Source organism: Vidua macroura, unplaced genomic scaffold (assembly GCF_024509145.1).
Source record: "Vidua macroura isolate BioBank_ID:100142 unplaced genomic scaffold, ASM2450914v1 whyUn_scaffold_189, whole genome shotgun sequence".
Classification (NCBI taxonomy): domain Eukaryota; kingdom Metazoa; phylum Chordata; class Aves; order Passeriformes; family Viduidae; genus Vidua; species Vidua macroura.
In genome coordinates this window covers 28,877-44,702 of record NW_026530573.1, presented here as the reverse complement: position 1 = coordinate 44,702, position 15,826 = coordinate 28,877, and the positions used below count along the sequence as shown (strand labels likewise).

The following is a 15,826-nucleotide window of genomic DNA, read 5'->3' as shown; positions in this document are numbered from 1 at the left end:
ACCACCCTCCCTCCTCCCTCTCCCATTGGTCTTACCCCTTGTCCATCACCTCCTGCCGGGCCACCCCATTGGCCCGCGCCCGCCCCCACGCCGCTCATCCCCGCCCCCCAGGCCCGTCCCCCTCTCCTCCCCGCCCCGTGTCCATCACCCTCCCTCCGCCCTCTCCGATTCGCTCTGCCGCCTGTCCGTCACCGTCCCTCCGCGCCCTCCAATTGGCCCGCGCCAGCCGCGCTCCCCTTGGCCCCGCCCCCCCCGGCGCGCGCGCGCCCCCCGCCGGCGGCGGCCCCGCCCCCGCCGCAGTCCCGGCGCCGCCGCTCCGGCCCCCGCTCCGGCCCCGCTCCGGCCCCGCCGCGGCCGCTCCGGCCCCGCTCCGGCCCCTCCCGGGCCCCGCCGGCCGGGCCGGGCCGGGCCGCCCCCGCCAGGCACCGCCGGCAGCGCCCCGGTAAGAGCCGTGCCCACGGCGCGCTGAGGGGGAGCCGCGCCGAGCCGGCCGGACCGGGCCGGGGCGGTGCTGGGGCGGGAGGAGCCGGTGTGAGGCGGTGGTGGTAGTGGGGGGGTGGTGAGGCGGGTGGGGGGGCGGCGGGACGTGGTGACCCGGCCCCCCCTGTGTCCCCTCCCTCCCGCCCTGCCCATTGTGTGCAGACAAAATGGCGGCGGTGAGTGAGGGGAGGGTGGGAGGGGGGGGCGGCCGGGCCCCCTCACGGACCCCCCTCAGCAGCGCCCCGAGGGCCGGGGGGGATCGAGCTGCCGCCCGGGGAACGCGGGTGTCGCACGGGGCTCCCCCGGGCTCCCCTCATTTCTGGCCGGCGCCGCTTTGTTCGCGCCGCGCTTGCAAATGGCGGCAGCGCCCGGCGGCCCCCGCGCCCCCTCCTCACCCCCCGCGCCCCCTCCTCACCCCCGGGCCCCGCGCCCCCTCCTCGATTTCGCCCCGCGGCCCTGCACTGGAGTGGGGACGGGGATGGGGGGCTCTGAGGGGCGCCGGTCCTTTCCCCGACCCCCTCAGCCGCCCCTGGGTGGGATGTTCGGGGGGGCATCATGGAGGAGGTGGGATCATCCCCCTTGGAGGGGCTTAAAGCCCCTCTTCCCTCCCCATCCCACCTCATCCCAGGCTGGGAATTGCAGTGGGATCGTCCCAGTTTGGGGGGGTTTTAGCCCTTCTCCCTGCTCAGGACCAGGATTCTCCTCTCCTCAGCTTTTCGCGGCCCCTGTCCCTGCTCCCCTCACGGTTCCCGCTGCTCCAGCCCCGTTGTCCCGTGGCCGCTCCGTTCCGGGAGGGGTTTAGAGGAACAGAGAGATCCAGCACCCCCTTCCCACCGCGGGGACTGACGGCTTTGTGCCCCCATCCCTCCGGGATTCCCGCTGGGATCCGCGCTCCCGGGGTTCCTGGACTGTTCCCCGTGAGGGCCGTGGTGTTCTGGCTCCTCATCCATCCCGGGCAGGTGCCAAAACTCAGATAAAAGCCAGCAATTCTTCCTTAAAACGCGGCCTTGCGCCCCAAGCGTGGCTTCGCCTGTGTCACGCTTTCCCACGTTTAGGGCAGGAATTCCAGCCTTTTACGTCCTTCGGTTGTTTTTCCCTCCGTCCTCCCAAAAACGCCTTCGGGAGAGTCACTCCTTCCCTTGGGAGGCTCGATGGGAGCGCGGGAAGTTTGGTGAATTCCTGCTGGGGGTGGGAGTGGAGGAGGGACGGAGGCCGAAACCAGGTGATATTCCAGAGTTTGTCCCGTTTCTAAGGGCAGGGATTGTTTTTGTCGGGGTTGGGCTCCTGCTTGAACTGAATCTGTGGTTCTTCTCCTCAAGGGACACAGATCTGGTGGTGCTGCAGCATCAGCTCCCAGATTTCTCCCTCCAAAAATCCCAGAAGAGGGATAATGGGAGGCTCACTGGCTGTTGTGATTCTGACTGTAGGAGCAACTGGGTGGGATTTCAACCCTTTCCTTATCCAGCCTGAAGGAAACTGAGGGAATTTTGAGGAAAATAACGGGGCCTTCAGGGCCCAGCCCAGAGCAGAAGGCACCGGGAGATGCCATGTGGCTCCTTGGGAATGATTCTCCCTGCTCAGCCGGCGCCGGTCGGGGCTTAATTACAATTAAATCCAGATTTATGGCATCCTGTGAATGAACTGGCAGGATTGGAATCAGAGGGGTTTCCTTGGATGGAATTGTGTGTCCGTACAGCGGCTCGAAGGAATGAGTTTTCCTGGTTTTTATCCTAAAAATGTGAGCCCCAGCTCTGGGTGAGCTTGGAACAAATTGGAACAAAAACGAATTGGAACAAAAGGCTCCGCTGCCCCAGCTGGGGGCGGTTCCCACAAAAAGGCAGGAATTTGGTGTCACTTGGGCTGAATCTGTTGAATTCCGGGACTTTTGAGCACTGGGTTCCCACCTGGATTTCCCAGGGCAGCTGCTCCAGTGTGGAGAGGGGAGTTGTGTCTGCTTTGGAGACTTTGGAAAAGTGCCGTTTCCTGGGAGAACCTCTTGGGAATAAAAGGGAGTAAGGATTAGATGCTCTGTGGTCCTCCACTGTCAGTCTGCAGGTCTCGGGGATATAAATCCTCGGGAGCAGAAAGCTGGGCTTTGGCTAACGAGTTGGGATCTGTCTGATTGCTGTTCCTGCTTCCAGCTCCCGCTGCTCCAGCGTGTGCCCCAGGCTCTGGCTGCTCCGGCTGCCCCGGCTCACCCGCTCTCTGTCGCTTTCAGATCCCGGAACGCCGCGGTGCCGCGACGCTCTGCTCGCCGGAAAAATCCAAATAAACGCCTCTGAAACCTTCAGGCAGGCAGCAGAAAACAAAAATGGTAAGGGACGGGTGGATTGGCGGGCGTGGGGTGAGTGTCCGTGTCACGGCGCTGCCTAAATATTCCCAAATATTCCTGCCCTCGCAGCGCCCAATGCGGATCTTTGTGAACGACGACCGGCACGTGATGGCCAAGCACTCGGCCGTGTACCCCACGCAGGAGGAGCTGGAGGCCGTGCAGAACATGGTGTCCCACACGGAGCGGGCGCTCAAAGCCGTCTCCGACTGGATTGACGAGCAGGAAAAAGTCAGCGGGGAGCAGCCAGAGACGGAGTCCATGGAGACGGCAGCCGAGGAGGAGAACAAGGAAGGAGGGTGAGGAGCAAAGCTGCTGCTTTAGATCCCTAAAATTCGCTTAGCTCCCTAAAAACCCGCCCGTGCTGGTGGAAAAGTTGTCTTCCCTGGCTGGGGACCTGAGGGGAATTAGCCAAGGGAGGGATGAGGCAAGGGCTCCGCGTTGATCCTCACGGATCCATCCCTCAGGCTGGGTGGGGCGTCACCGGGCCGTGAGTTCCGCCGTCGTGACGCTGTCCCGTGTTTTTCCAGGGATCAGAAAGCCACGGAGCAGCTGACGAGGACCCTGCGGGGCGTGATGCGCGTGGGGCTCGTGGCCAAAGGCCTCCTGCTGAAGGGGGACCTGGACCTGGAGCTGGTCCTGCTGTGCAAAGACAAACCCACGGCCAAGCTCCTGGAGAAGGTCGCCGATAACCTGGGAGTGCAGCTCGCGGTGAGCGGAGCCGCCGGGGAAATTCCCTTTGGGATGGTTCTGGTCCCCGTGTTCCGGCTTGGAAAAGCCATTTCCAGAGGCGCGTGGTGGCATTCTTTGGGATTGCTAAACGAACTTGTCCTCGTTAATTGTGGAATGGTTTGGGTTGGAAGGCACCTTGGAGCTCATCTTCTTCATGGGCAGGGACACCTTCCACAGGCTGAGTTGCCCCAGACCCTGTCCAGCCTGGCCTTGGGCACTTCCAGGGATCCAGGGGCAGTCACAGCTTCTCTGGGAATTCTATCCCGGCCCCTCCCTGCCCTTGCAGGCAGGAATTCCTTCCCCAAATCCATCTGAATCCCCCTTTTTCCAGGGTAAAGCCACTCTCTCTTGTCCTGTCCCTCCATGCCTTGTCCCAAGTCCCTCTCCAGCTCTCCTGCAGCCCCTTTAGGCACTGGAAGGGGCTCCAAGGCCTCCCCAGAGCCTTCCCTGCTCCAGGAGAACATTCCCAGAGCAGAAGGGCTCCGAGATTACGGAACCATGGAATGGTTTGGGTTGGAAGGGACTTCAAAACCCATCTTACTCCAACCCATCTCCACCCCAACGTTGCAGGCGATCACCGAGGACAAGTACGAGATCATCCAGTCTGTGGGAGACGCCGCCATCATCATCAAGAACACCAAGGAGCCCCCGCTGACCCTGACCATCCACCTGACGTCGCCCGTGGTCAGGGAGGAGCTGGAGAAGCAGCTGGCCGGAGGTACGGCCGGCCGGCGCCCGGCGTCCCGCGGCTAACGACCGGGAAAGTGCTCTTCAGCTTCAGCCGGAGCCGTGGCAGCTCTTCCTGGCCAAATCCTAACCAAATTCCTTCATTGCGCCAACCTCGCTGAGATCCCGGTTGTGGTTTACCCGGACCGAGCTTCCGAAGCTGAGGAGCACCTTTCACGCGGGATTTTGCTCTATTTTGGTTTTTTTTTTTTTTATTTTTAAGTATTATTATTTTATCCTTTCTTTTGGTTCCACTTGGGCCTTTAGTTCACTAATTCATCATCTCGTTGTATTACTCGTGGTTTGTCCCCCGGCCATGTCAGTGCAGTGACATGAAAATAGAATCCAGATTTGTTTAAGAAACCCAAAAAAACCCCTCTTGAAGGCTTCTTGTCCGAGGAGTTGCATGTCCATGAACCGGGATGTTCCGGGATGTTCCCCCGGTGTGTGTTGCAGCAGAACACCGGGTGCTCGGGGCTCCTCCCGTGGCTCTTGCAGCACCTCAGGTTCAGAATTCCGGAAAGCGATGCAGAGTTTTGGATAAAGTTAGCTTCTCCAAATTCCCTTTGGAATCAGAATTCCAGCAGCTGCTGGTTGTCCGCTCCAATTCCGATGGGCTCCGTAGGGCCGGCGGTTCCCCCGCTCCGCACTAGCCTTATCTAAAACCCTGATCTCGAGCAATTTTGGGCGACTTCAGGCCCTTCCTCAGTTTTGCTGCAGCACAAACCAGGACCTCTTTGTGCTCTTGATTGTTGATCTCTGGTGTTGATCTCTGACCTCGTCTCCGAGCCTTCTAGTTTGTCGATTTTAGGGACGCTGGACCTTTGACCAACAGGACGTTCTCTGTCGCGGGCCGGGGCCGGGGCAGCCATCCTTCCGGGCGGAGGGTTCCCTGGATCCTCTCCGAGCCTCGCCCTTCCCTCCTCCCCACCCCTTGCGCTCCAGGTGCGGAGCCGGGGTTTCACCCCCCCTCAAATTTCCCCATCGCCGGCCTCGCCGCCGCCTCTCCATCCATCCAGGATTTATTTCTGTGCCCTCCACCGAGCCTGACGCCCGGTCTCCTCCTCCTCTTCCTCCTCCTCCTTCTCCCAGCGCACATTCCAGTCCATCCCTCCCTGGGAGTTTGAGCTTCCCCAGCGTCCAGGCGAGGCCGCGCGGCGGCAGCGCCGCAGCCCCTTCCCTCCCGCTCCCAGCATCCCGGCAGGATTTTTTGGGAGCCTCAGCTGCCCATTAGGATGCTGCCTCATCCCCCTCGGCCCGACAGAAGCCCCTTGGTCAAACCGTGCCTTGTCTTCTTATTCCATCCACGACTAGAAACGCTCTCAGTCACCGACTCCCCGGACGTTCTGGACAGGCAGAAATGCCTTGCTGCCTTGGCGTCTCTGCGCCACGCCAAGTGGTTCCAGGTTTGCATTTTGTTCTTATATTTATCTTTAAGTAGAAGCATTGGTAAACTCTTTTAAGGGGCTGAAGTGTTTTTTTTGGAGTTGGAGTTTCAAGTGGCCGCTGGCCGCTCGGAGGTGCCGGACTGTGGGCGCTGGAGTGACTTAGGAGCCTTTGTACGGAGCAGCCGCGGAGCTGCCACTTTGTGTGAGGAGTAACGTCCCCTTGGCCAAGACCTTGGTTAAGACCTTGGCCAACCCCTTGGCCAACACCTTAGCTAAGACCTTGGCCAACTCCTTGGCTAAGGCCTTGGCCAACCCCTTGGCCAACACCTTAGCTAAGACCTTGGCCAACCCCTTGGCCAACCCCTTGGCTAAGCCCTTAGCTAAGACCTTGGCCAACTCCTTGGCTAAGGCCTTGGCCAACCCCTTGGCTAGGACCTTGGCTAAGACCTTTGGCCAAGCCTCGGCTGTCACGGCGCGGCTCCGAGCTCCGGGCGCGGGCCCAGGCTCCGGCTTTACCCTCGGCAAAGCAGCACCTGGAGGGAGCGTCGGCGGCGCGGGCGGGCGCTCGGTGAACCCCTGTCTGGTTTGGTTCCGCTTCCAGGCCAGGGCCAACGGGCTGAAGTCGTGCGTCATCGTGATCCGGGTGCTGCGGGACCTCTGCACGCGCGTTCCCACCTGGGCCCCGCTCAGAGGATGGGTAATTCCCCTTTTCCCCTTCCAGGGGGGGGTGGCAGCGTTTCTCCCAATCCAGCTCTGCTCTTTCCCAAGGTTCCAGGCACGTCCCCTTTCCCAGGTTGGGGATTTCTCTGGATGAGAGGCTTCCCTGCACTGAGAGACACAAATGAAATGTCTGTGGTGCAAGTGGGTTTATCAGTCGTCAGCTGATACTAATTATGAACTCACATTGTTAGCAAATTGGTAATGAATGGTCAAGTCGCCTTGGTACTGGATTGCTTTGTCCATGATCAGCTCAGGTTGTTACTGAATTGCTTTATCAGTTATCAACTCATCTTACTATCGACTTGTTTTATCGATCATTAAATCACATTATTATCAAAGCATTTTCTCAGCTACCAAATCACATTGTTGTCAGTGTTACCAGCTATCAAGTCTTGTTGCTATCAAATTGTTTTATCAGTTATCAAACCACGTCATTATCATTATCGAATTGTTTTATAAATTATCAAGTCACGTTATCATCAAATATTAAGTATCAAATTGTGTTATTTTAAAATATTTTTATTAATTTTCAAGTCTTGCTATCAAATAGTTTTATCAAATCACTTTATCAGTTACCAAACCATACTGTCCTCAAATACCATCATCAGTTTTCTTCATCGATTAACAAATGGTTTTATCAGTTATCAAACAACTTTATCTTATCAAATCACATCATCAGCTTGTTTTATTAATTACCAAATCACGTTGTTATCAAACTGTTTTATCCATTCACGACTTCCACAGCCTGGCTCCTCTCCTCCTTTGGGCACCAGAAGCTGCTCCCAGATGGGTCCCTTCCCTGGAGTCCTTCCTTGGATCCCTTCCCAAGGATCCCATTTCCCGGAGTGTTCCTGGGGTCCCTCTCCCAGGATCCCTTTTGGAGTTCCCTTTGCCAGGATCTCTTTTTTGGGGCCCTTCTCCCAGATCCCCTTCCCAGGGTCCCTCTCCGGGATCCCTCTCCCAGGCCCCCTTTCCAGGGGTCCATTTCCTGGGATCCCTTTCCAGGGGTCCATTTCCCGGGATCCCTTTCCAGGGGTCCCTCTCCGGGATCCCTCTTCCAGGCACCTCTCCGGGCTCCGTCTCCCCTCTCCCTGCCCTCACTTCCCTCCTTCCCTTGCAGCCTCTGGAGCTGCTGTGTGAGAAGTCCATCGGGACGGCGAACCGGCCGATGGGCGCGGGCGAGGCGCTGCGCCGCGTGCTGGAGTGCCTGGCCTCGGGCATCGTCATGCCAGGTGAGCTCCGGCCAGGTGAGCGGAGCCGGGAGGAGCGCGGGGGGTGCCGGCGGTCGGGAGCGCCTCGATCCCCCCCACGGGCACGCGGAGATTCCCGGCCCTGCCGTGCTCTGGAGCCACCTCAGCCCCGTAGAGAGAGGCGCCAGCGGAATTTGGGGAGCGCCATTCCCACAGAAATCCCGGCGATCCGCGCCTTCGGAGCTGCCCCAGGGAACTTAGGGTAGAGACCCGGGATAATTCTCTGCATATCTTCCTTGTTTCCTGCCTTCAGATGGTTCTGGTATTTATGACCCTTGTGAAAAAGAAGCCACTGATGCTATTGGGCATCTAGACAGACAACAAAGGGAAGATATCACACAGAGTGCTCAGGTATAGTGTGACCTCCATCCGGCCCTTCCCAATCCCCGGCTCGCTCCGCTCCCGGCTCCCTCGGCCAGCATAGATTAGACCCGCGGTCACTCGGCACCGCGGTCACTCGGCACCGTGGCCACACGGTGCTGTGGTCACTTGGTGCCACGGTCACTCCACCAGGCCACCCGCGTGGGCCCCATAGTTTGGCCACCCAGAGCAAAGAATCAGGTGTTGAGCAGTGAATTGTCCCGACGCCCCTTTTTGGGTGAAAGTCCCCAAAATCAATCGGAGAGCCCCGCTGAGGATGGATCGGTGCAGGGGGGCTGTGTGGGGCTGGGAGCAGGGGGGGGGTCTCCGGCAGCTCTCGGTGACCCCCGCTCCTGTCCCCAGCACGCGCTGCGGCTCGCCGCCTTCGGCCAGCTCCACAAGGTCCTGGGCATGGATCCCCTGCCCTCCAAAATGCCCAAGAAACCAAAGAACGAGAACCCGGTCGATTATACTGGTACGTACTGGGAGGGGACGGCCCCGCATCCCGTCCCGAGGATTTGGGTGGAGAACAGGGGATTTAGGGAGTGCCTGTGCTCGTTCCTGCAGTTCAGATCCCGCCCAGCACCACGTACGCCGTGACCCCCATGAAGCGGCCGATGGAGGAGGACGGGGAGGAGAAATCCCCCAGCAAAAAGAAAAAGAAGATTCAGAAAAAAGGTATTGAGTTAACGAGAGGTAGGTACGGCCTGGGGGGAAATGGGGTGGAAACTGGGGGTGCAGATGGTGCTCGGTGCAGGACTGGGGGCTGTAGATAGGGGGTACAGGGTGTGGGGATGGATAAAATAACTTAAAAGTGGGAGATTTGTGCTGGGCAGAATTGAAACCGAGGAGGAAAAGGTCAGGACTTGTCTGGGAGTTGGAAAAGACTGATGGGAACTGGTCTGAAATAGGAAAAGACCAGTCAGAACTGGTCTGGAATTGGAAAAGATCAATGGGGACTGGTCTGGAATTGGGAAAGCTCAGTGGGAAGTGGTCTGGGATGAGAAAAGACCAGTGGGAACTGGTCTTAAAAGAGAAAAGACCAGTTGGAACTGGTCTGAGATCAGAAAATACTGGTCGAGACTGGTCTGAAATGGGAAAAGACTGGTCAGAAGTGATTTGCAATTGGAAAATACTGGTGGGAACTGGTCTGGAATGGGAACAGACCCATGGAAGCTGGTCTGGAATTAGCAAACACCCATCAGGACTGGCCTGAAAAGAAAAAATACCAATTAGAACTGGCCCCAAACTGGAAAATACTGCTCTGGAATCAGTTTTGCTTCTTCAAAGGAGCCGCCAAACACCCACAAACTCTCGGTGTTGGTTTTTCCCCCCGTGCAGAGGAAAAGCTGGAGCCTCCACAGGCCATGAACGCGCTGATGAAGCTGAACCAGCTCAAACCAGGGCTCCAGTACAAACTGGTGTCCCAGACCGGCCCCGTGCACGCTCCCATCTTCACCATGTCCGTGGAGATCGACGGCAGCACCTTCGAGGCCTCGGGGCCCTCCAAGAAAACGGCGAAGCTTCACGTGGCTGTGAAGGTGGGAGTGGGAGTGGGAATGGGAATGGGAATGGGAATGGGAAAACCACCAGAACATCCAGGATGGGGTGGGAGCAGCACCGGTATGCCTCGAGTGTGCCCAGAGGGAGTTACTGTGCCCCGGGAGTGCTGAGCACTGGAGAGAGTCAATAAAGAGCCTGGAGCAGATTCCTGGAGTGTTTTCCCAAGTGGGTGGTGCTGGAGCTTGGCTCCTGACCTCCCTGCTGCCCTCCAGGTGCTGCAGGACATGGGATTGCCCACCGGAGTGGAAGGCAAGGACTCCGGGAAGGGCGACGAGTCGGCGGAGGAGACGGAGACGAAGCCGGTGGTCGTGGCTCCTCCGCCCGTCGTGGAAACGGTGTCGACGCCCACGGCAGCCTCGCCCCCCTCGGATCAGACCCCTGAGGTGGGTGGGGGGACAGGGGATGGGACACGTGGCACCACGGCAGCTCTGCTGGAGCTGGCTTTGGGTCGCTCCTGGCTACAGCAGGAGGCGGAAGTGGCTCCTCGGGTGTCCTTCCCAAAAAAGTTGGGGAAGCAACTCCGTGTGTGCTGGGGACGTTTTGGGGCTCACCCAGCCTTTCTCCGCCCGCAGAACGTGAAGCAGCAGGGACCAATCCTGACAAAGCACGGGAAGAACCCGGTGATGGAGCTGAACGAGAAGCGGCGCGGGCTCAAGTACGAGCTGATCTCAGAGACGGGCGGCAGCCACGACAAGCGCTTTGTCATGGAGGTGAGGGGACAGGGGCCCTCCTGCCCTTCCCAGCAGCCCCAGTCCAGAGCTCCTCGGGTGGGAAAAGGGCTTGGAAAGCCACCTCATCCCCTTCCCAGGAGTTTAAATCATCAAATCCAAGAGGTTTGGCTTGGGAGAAACCTTTTAAAGCTCATTAATGGGCAGGGACAGCCTGTGACACTTCCAGCTGTGGGATTCCCTGTAGGTCTCCCATCTTTTCTTGCCCTTTCCCACTTCAATTTGTGGTTCCATCCCTTTCCAAGGTGGAGGTGGACGGGCAGAAGTTCCAAGGCGCTGGCTCAAACAAGAAGGTGGCCAAAGCCTACGCGGCGCTGGCCGCGCTGGAGAAGCTGTTCCCAGATGCTCCCGTTGCCATTGAGCAGAACAAGAAGAAAAGAGCCCCCGTTCCAGCCAGGGGCGGCCCCAAATTCCCAGTCAAAGTGAGTGAAATCCCCAATCCCACAGCTCTGGAATGGGAAAAGAGTGGTGGGAACTGGTCTGGAGTGGGAAAAGACCGATGGGAACCAGGCCAAGATCAGAAAATATGGATCAGGACTGGTCTAAAACAGGAAAAGAGTGATGGGAACTGGTCTGAAATTGGAAAAGACCATTGGGAACTGGTCTGGAATGGGAAAAGACCTGGGGTCTAACTCTGGGGTGTAACTCAACGGCCCTTGGCTCTGGGTTTTGATCCTTTTCTGGGAATGGGAGCAGAGCAAACAGCTTGGAAGGCACAAAACCCATAAGGTTTTGCAGCAAAACCCTCTGGATTTGGAGGTGCCTGAATTTGGGGTCCACCTCAGTGGCTCTTGTTCCTGGGGCTCTGTTTTGGGAGGTTTCTGGGAAATCCCTCGCCCCCAGCTCCAAGTGACACCTCTGTCCCCTCTCCTTGCCCCCTCAGCAGCACAACCCGGGCTTCGGCATGGGGGGGGGGCCCCATGCACAACGAGGCCCCCCCACCCCCCAACATGCGGGGCCGCGGCCGGGGCGGCAACATGCGGGGCCGCGGGAGAGGCCGGGGCGGCTTCGGCGGCAACCACGGCGGCTACATGAACACAGGTGAGGGCCAGCGGCACACCTGGGGGGGCTCAGACCCCCCCACCACCCCTGGGCATCAACCTTCCCCCCTGATATCGCGTCCATGGCACCTGGAGGTTCCAGAACACTCCATAGGGGAATGACTCCACCCACCCCACTCTGGCATTGTGACTGTGGCTCCTGGATGTTCCCGAGCCCCCCAAATCCCTATGAGAGAACAAATCCCCCTCTGGTGTTGTGTCCATGGCTCCTGGATGTTCCAGAGCCCCCCAAATCCCTGTGAGGGAACAAATCCACCTCTGGTGTCATGTCCATGGCTCCTGGATGTTCCAGAGCCCCACAAATCCATGTTAGGGAACAAATCCCCCTCTGGTGTCGTATCCATGTCAGCTGGATTTCCTGGAGCCCTCCATGGGGGAATGACCCCCAAAATTCGGGACATTTCACCCTTGGAATCTCTGTTTATTCCAACATTTCCTTCCTCCCCAGGGGCTGGGTACGGGAGCTACGGCTACGGAGGGAATTCCGCCACTGCTGGCTACAGTAAGTCCCTTTTGCCACCCAAAATCCCATCGGGTGTTGTCGTGCTTGGGACTGAAAATTCCCAGGAAAATGGCTTAAGGGAGGGGAAGCTTTTTTTTCATGGAAACCAGTCCTTGGTTTTTAAGGAAACCAAAGCGTTTTAATCAATTTTGGCTTAGCTTACAGCAAGGCGTTTTTCTTACAAAATCCAAGCCTTTTAATAAATCCCAGAGATTGGGTCAGACCCCTCTGGATCTTGGGAAGACTTTTCCATATAGATCTGGTCCAGCCCAGCCTTTTAAAGATGTGAAATTCCCTGATTTGCTGGAATGCTGGGATTTGCCCGTGTGCTGGAGCAAATCCTTTGTCACACACTGGGCTCTGGGGATTGTACCTGTGCTCCCCATCCTGATCCCGTAAATATCCAGGCACTGGGGTTTGTCTTGGATGCTTTGGGAAATCCATGGAGTCCTCAGTTGCCATGGAAATGGGCTCTTGGAGCAAAATGCTTCCTCAGAGTGCTGGAGTCACCTGGAGAATGAAATATCCCCAAAATGAGGAATTGAGGGGAATTTTGGAATTGACTTGAGTCTCTGAATCCATCGAATTCCGAGCGTTTTGGTCCTTTATTCCTTGTGGTTTGGGTTTGAAAGTTGCCTTTGCTGGATTTGGTGGCACCGTGGTTCCCATCTTTGAGGCCCTTGAGTTAATTCCATAATTTAAGCAAAAAAGAAGGAAAAGGAAGCTCCAGGTTTAAACTAAGCGAGTCCAAGGGGTTCAGTGGATCCTTAAAATATTTCTAATAGTAATTACCTCATTTTTTTGGGGGAATAAACTCACAGCATCGTTGGAGGTCGCGACTCTTTATCCAGGGGACAGATCCCATCCTGGATGATCCAGAAATGGTCCTTAAGATCCCTCCCACCCCAGCCCCTCTCCCAGGTGGAAAAACTGCCCTTCCCAAGCCACCACATGGTGCTGGGTATTTCTGTCCCTGAGCTCTGAGCTGGGGAAAATTGCAGCTAATCCTGTGTCAAGCATGGAAGCTTCGGAATTACCCCTGGAATGTTGGGATAAAGAGGAAAATCCGGGACTCTCGAGGTGGGAGAGATCCACTTCCAGCTCTGCAGCCTGAATCCCCACACTCCTTCCGGATCCAAACCCCAGGATTTTCCCACTGGGATGGCCCAAGGGGACTCTGGTCCAGCACAGACAGGTTTTACCCCAACCCTGGAGATAAATTTATTCCAGAGCCTCGTTTCTGCAGAGTGAATCCGGGATTTTCTGTGGAAGAGGAATAAAAACTTCACATGGAAAAGAGGACGTGGAAGAGAATCCACGAAACGAGCCCAGAATTAACGGATCCCGGAATTTAAAGCCTCCAGAAGCTGTTGGCAGCACAGCCACAGGATTTGGGGACGGAGCTGGGATTCACCTGGGATCAGTCTGGGTGTTCCACGGAGCTGCAGAAGTGAAGCACATGGAATTTCAGTCCTTGGCTCCTTTTTCACCAAATTCTGCCCCGTTTTGTTGCTGGCAGATCCCTCCTGATCCCACAGGATTTTAGATTCCGGTGGCTTTTTTTCCCTCAAAAATAAGTTCAGTTTCGGATGCTCCCAGTTTTCCATGGAATAGCAGGAATCGGGCAGGAAAAGAACCACTCAGAGTTTGGCTGTGGGACCCTGAACAGATGAAATCAAACCCAGATGAACTCCGGATCCCAGATGGAATTACCCAAATCCTGAGAAGATAAACGGAGCAGTCACGTGGATTCCTCAGTCCTGGAGCAGGATTCTCCCTCATTCCAGAGCATCTCTCACTCTGGGATGGTGTTTGGACTTTGTAGGGTTGAGGGAGGCCCAGGATGGATCCAGATGGGAGATCCTGCTGGAATCACAGGGATGGACCCAGGTGGATCCTGCTGGAATCACAGAGATGGATCCAGATGGGAGATCCTGCTGGAATCATAAGGATGGATCAATCCAGATGGGAGATCCTGCTGGAATCACAGGGATGGATCCAGATGGGAGATCCTGCTGGAATCACAGGGATGGATCCAGATGGGAGATCCTGCTGGAATCACAGGGATGGATCCAGATGGGAGATCCTGCTGGAATCACAGGGATGGATCCAGGTGGATCCTGCTGGAATCACAGGGCTGGATCCGGATGGGGGTTCTGGATGGGAGTGGAATCACAGGGACAGATCCACACGGCGGGTTCTGCTGCACTTACAGGGGGTCCCACTGGGGTCCCGGCGAGCCGAGGGGTCTCCATCAGCTCCGGACCACGCTCGGCCTCGCGGGACCTCCTCCCCCTCCGGAGGGGCTGAACCCCCTGGGAACGCTGACCCTCCTCTTTCTGTCCAGGTCAGTTCTACAGCAACGGCGGCCACTCCAACTCGGGGGGCGGCGGCGGCTCCTCGGGCTACGGCTCCTACTACCAGGGCGGGGACGGCTACACGGCCCCCGCGCCGCCCAAGCACGGCGGCAAGAAGCAGCAGCACGGCGGCGGCCAGAAGGCCTCGTACGGCTCCGGCTACGCCACCCACCAGGGCCAGCAGTCCTACGGGCAGGGCCAGTACGGCGGCTACGGCCCCGGGCAGGGCAAGCAGAAGGGCTACGGCCACGGCCAGGGCGGCTACTCCTACTCCAACTCCTACAACTCGCCCGGCGGCAGCTCCGACTACAACTACGAGAGCAAATACAGTGAGTGGAGAGGGGCAGCTGTTTGGGAAAGGTTTGGAGTTGAGGGTTGAGGTTGGATTTGATCCCAAAGGGCTTTTGGGTCAGAGTTGTTACAGGGTGGTCTCTGGAGCAGCTGGAGGGGACCCTGGTGACCCTTCAGTGCCGGGGCAGGCATGAGGGAGCTCCAGGGGGTTCTTCCCGCCCCTCCCAGGAGCTGGACCTGCAAATAAGGGGAGGTTTGGGCGAAAAGAGGGATTTGGGGCTGGAGCTGGGATGAGTGATGGGAGAGGGGACAGCCCTGGGCACATCCCTAGGGGATAACCCATGGCTCAGAATGCCCCTGGCAGGGTGGGACAAACATCCCTCCTCACCCAAAAATCCTCCTGGAATTCCGGGCTCTTGAGGGGGGGCTTGGCTTAGTTGAACCGAGCGCCCTGAGGGTGCTGGGGGTCCCTGCCCACGTCCTCACCCCCACTTTTTCCCCATTCCCAGGTTACAGCGGCAACAGCGGCCGCGGCGGCGGCGGCAACAACTACTCCGGGGGCGGCTCCTACAACTCGGGCTCCCACGGGGGCTACGGGGGCTCCGGGGGCGGGGGCTCCTCGTACCAAGGTAAGGCAGGTCAGTATTGACACCCCCGCGCCGCCGGGTTTGGGGCCCTGCTCCAGCTCCACGGCGACCCTAATTCCTCCCTCTTCCTCCTCCTCCTCCTCCTCTTCCTCCCGGTGCTCTCCGCAGGCGGATACTCCTCCCAGTCCAACTACAACTCCCCGGGTTCCCAGAACTACAGCGGCCCCCCCAGCTCCTACCAGGCGTCCCAGGGCGGATACGGCAGGAACGAGCACAGCATGAGTTACCAGTACAGATAAACCCCCGTGTCCCGCCGCGCTGCCCCCGGGATCCTCCCGGTTTTATCCCCTTTTCCCCCCCCACCCCGTTGCTCTGTGTGACCCGTCACCGGCGGCCGCCTCGTGCCCGCCGCCCCTGGGCCTCTATTTAATGGGTCGTAGTTGCCACGACGACTTGGTCTAAATAGGATTATTATTATTATTTTTGGGTTTTTTCTTTTTTTTTGTTTGTTTGGTTTTTTTGGTTTTTTTTTTTTTGTTTTTTTTTTTTTTTTTTTCGGGGAAGTCGATCCATTTCTGGAGCCTTTTCCCAGGCCCCAGCTGGGGGACGGGCCCTCGTTGTTCTGCTTTTGTGAAGTGCGTTAAAAAGGAGCTTTTTTCGGTATTTTCTGGCTTTGGTGGTTTCAGTTTTTTTGGGGAAGGGGACGGGGGGGAGGCGGGGGGTGGAGGAGGTGAATAAACCCAAAATTTGGG

General features: G+C 57.8%; 1 protein-coding gene across 1 annotated transcript; it reads left to right on the top strand.

Annotated features, from left to right (window-relative positions):
- Window positions 1-361: 361 nt before the first annotated feature.
- ILF3 (interleukin enhancer binding factor 3) lies at window positions 362-15,473 on the top strand. Its single transcript, XM_053969378.1, is given in 21 exon segments — window positions 362-442; window positions 2,699-2,794; window positions 2,882-3,108; window positions 3,340-3,520; window positions 4,112-4,259; window positions 5,582-5,673; window positions 6,257-6,352; window positions 7,496-7,607; window positions 7,879-7,976; window positions 8,349-8,460; window positions 8,553-8,663; window positions 9,327-9,526; window positions 9,761-9,931; window positions 10,121-10,258; window positions 10,522-10,698; window positions 11,160-11,186; window positions 11,188-11,317; window positions 11,786-11,839; window positions 14,187-14,525; window positions 14,997-15,125; window positions 15,243-15,473. Coding segments are annotated over 20 exon segments (2,676 nt in total). The 5' UTR covers window positions 362-442; window positions 2,699-2,791; the 3' UTR covers window positions 15,374-15,473.
- The last annotated feature ends 353 nt before the right edge of the window (window positions 15,474-15,826 follow it).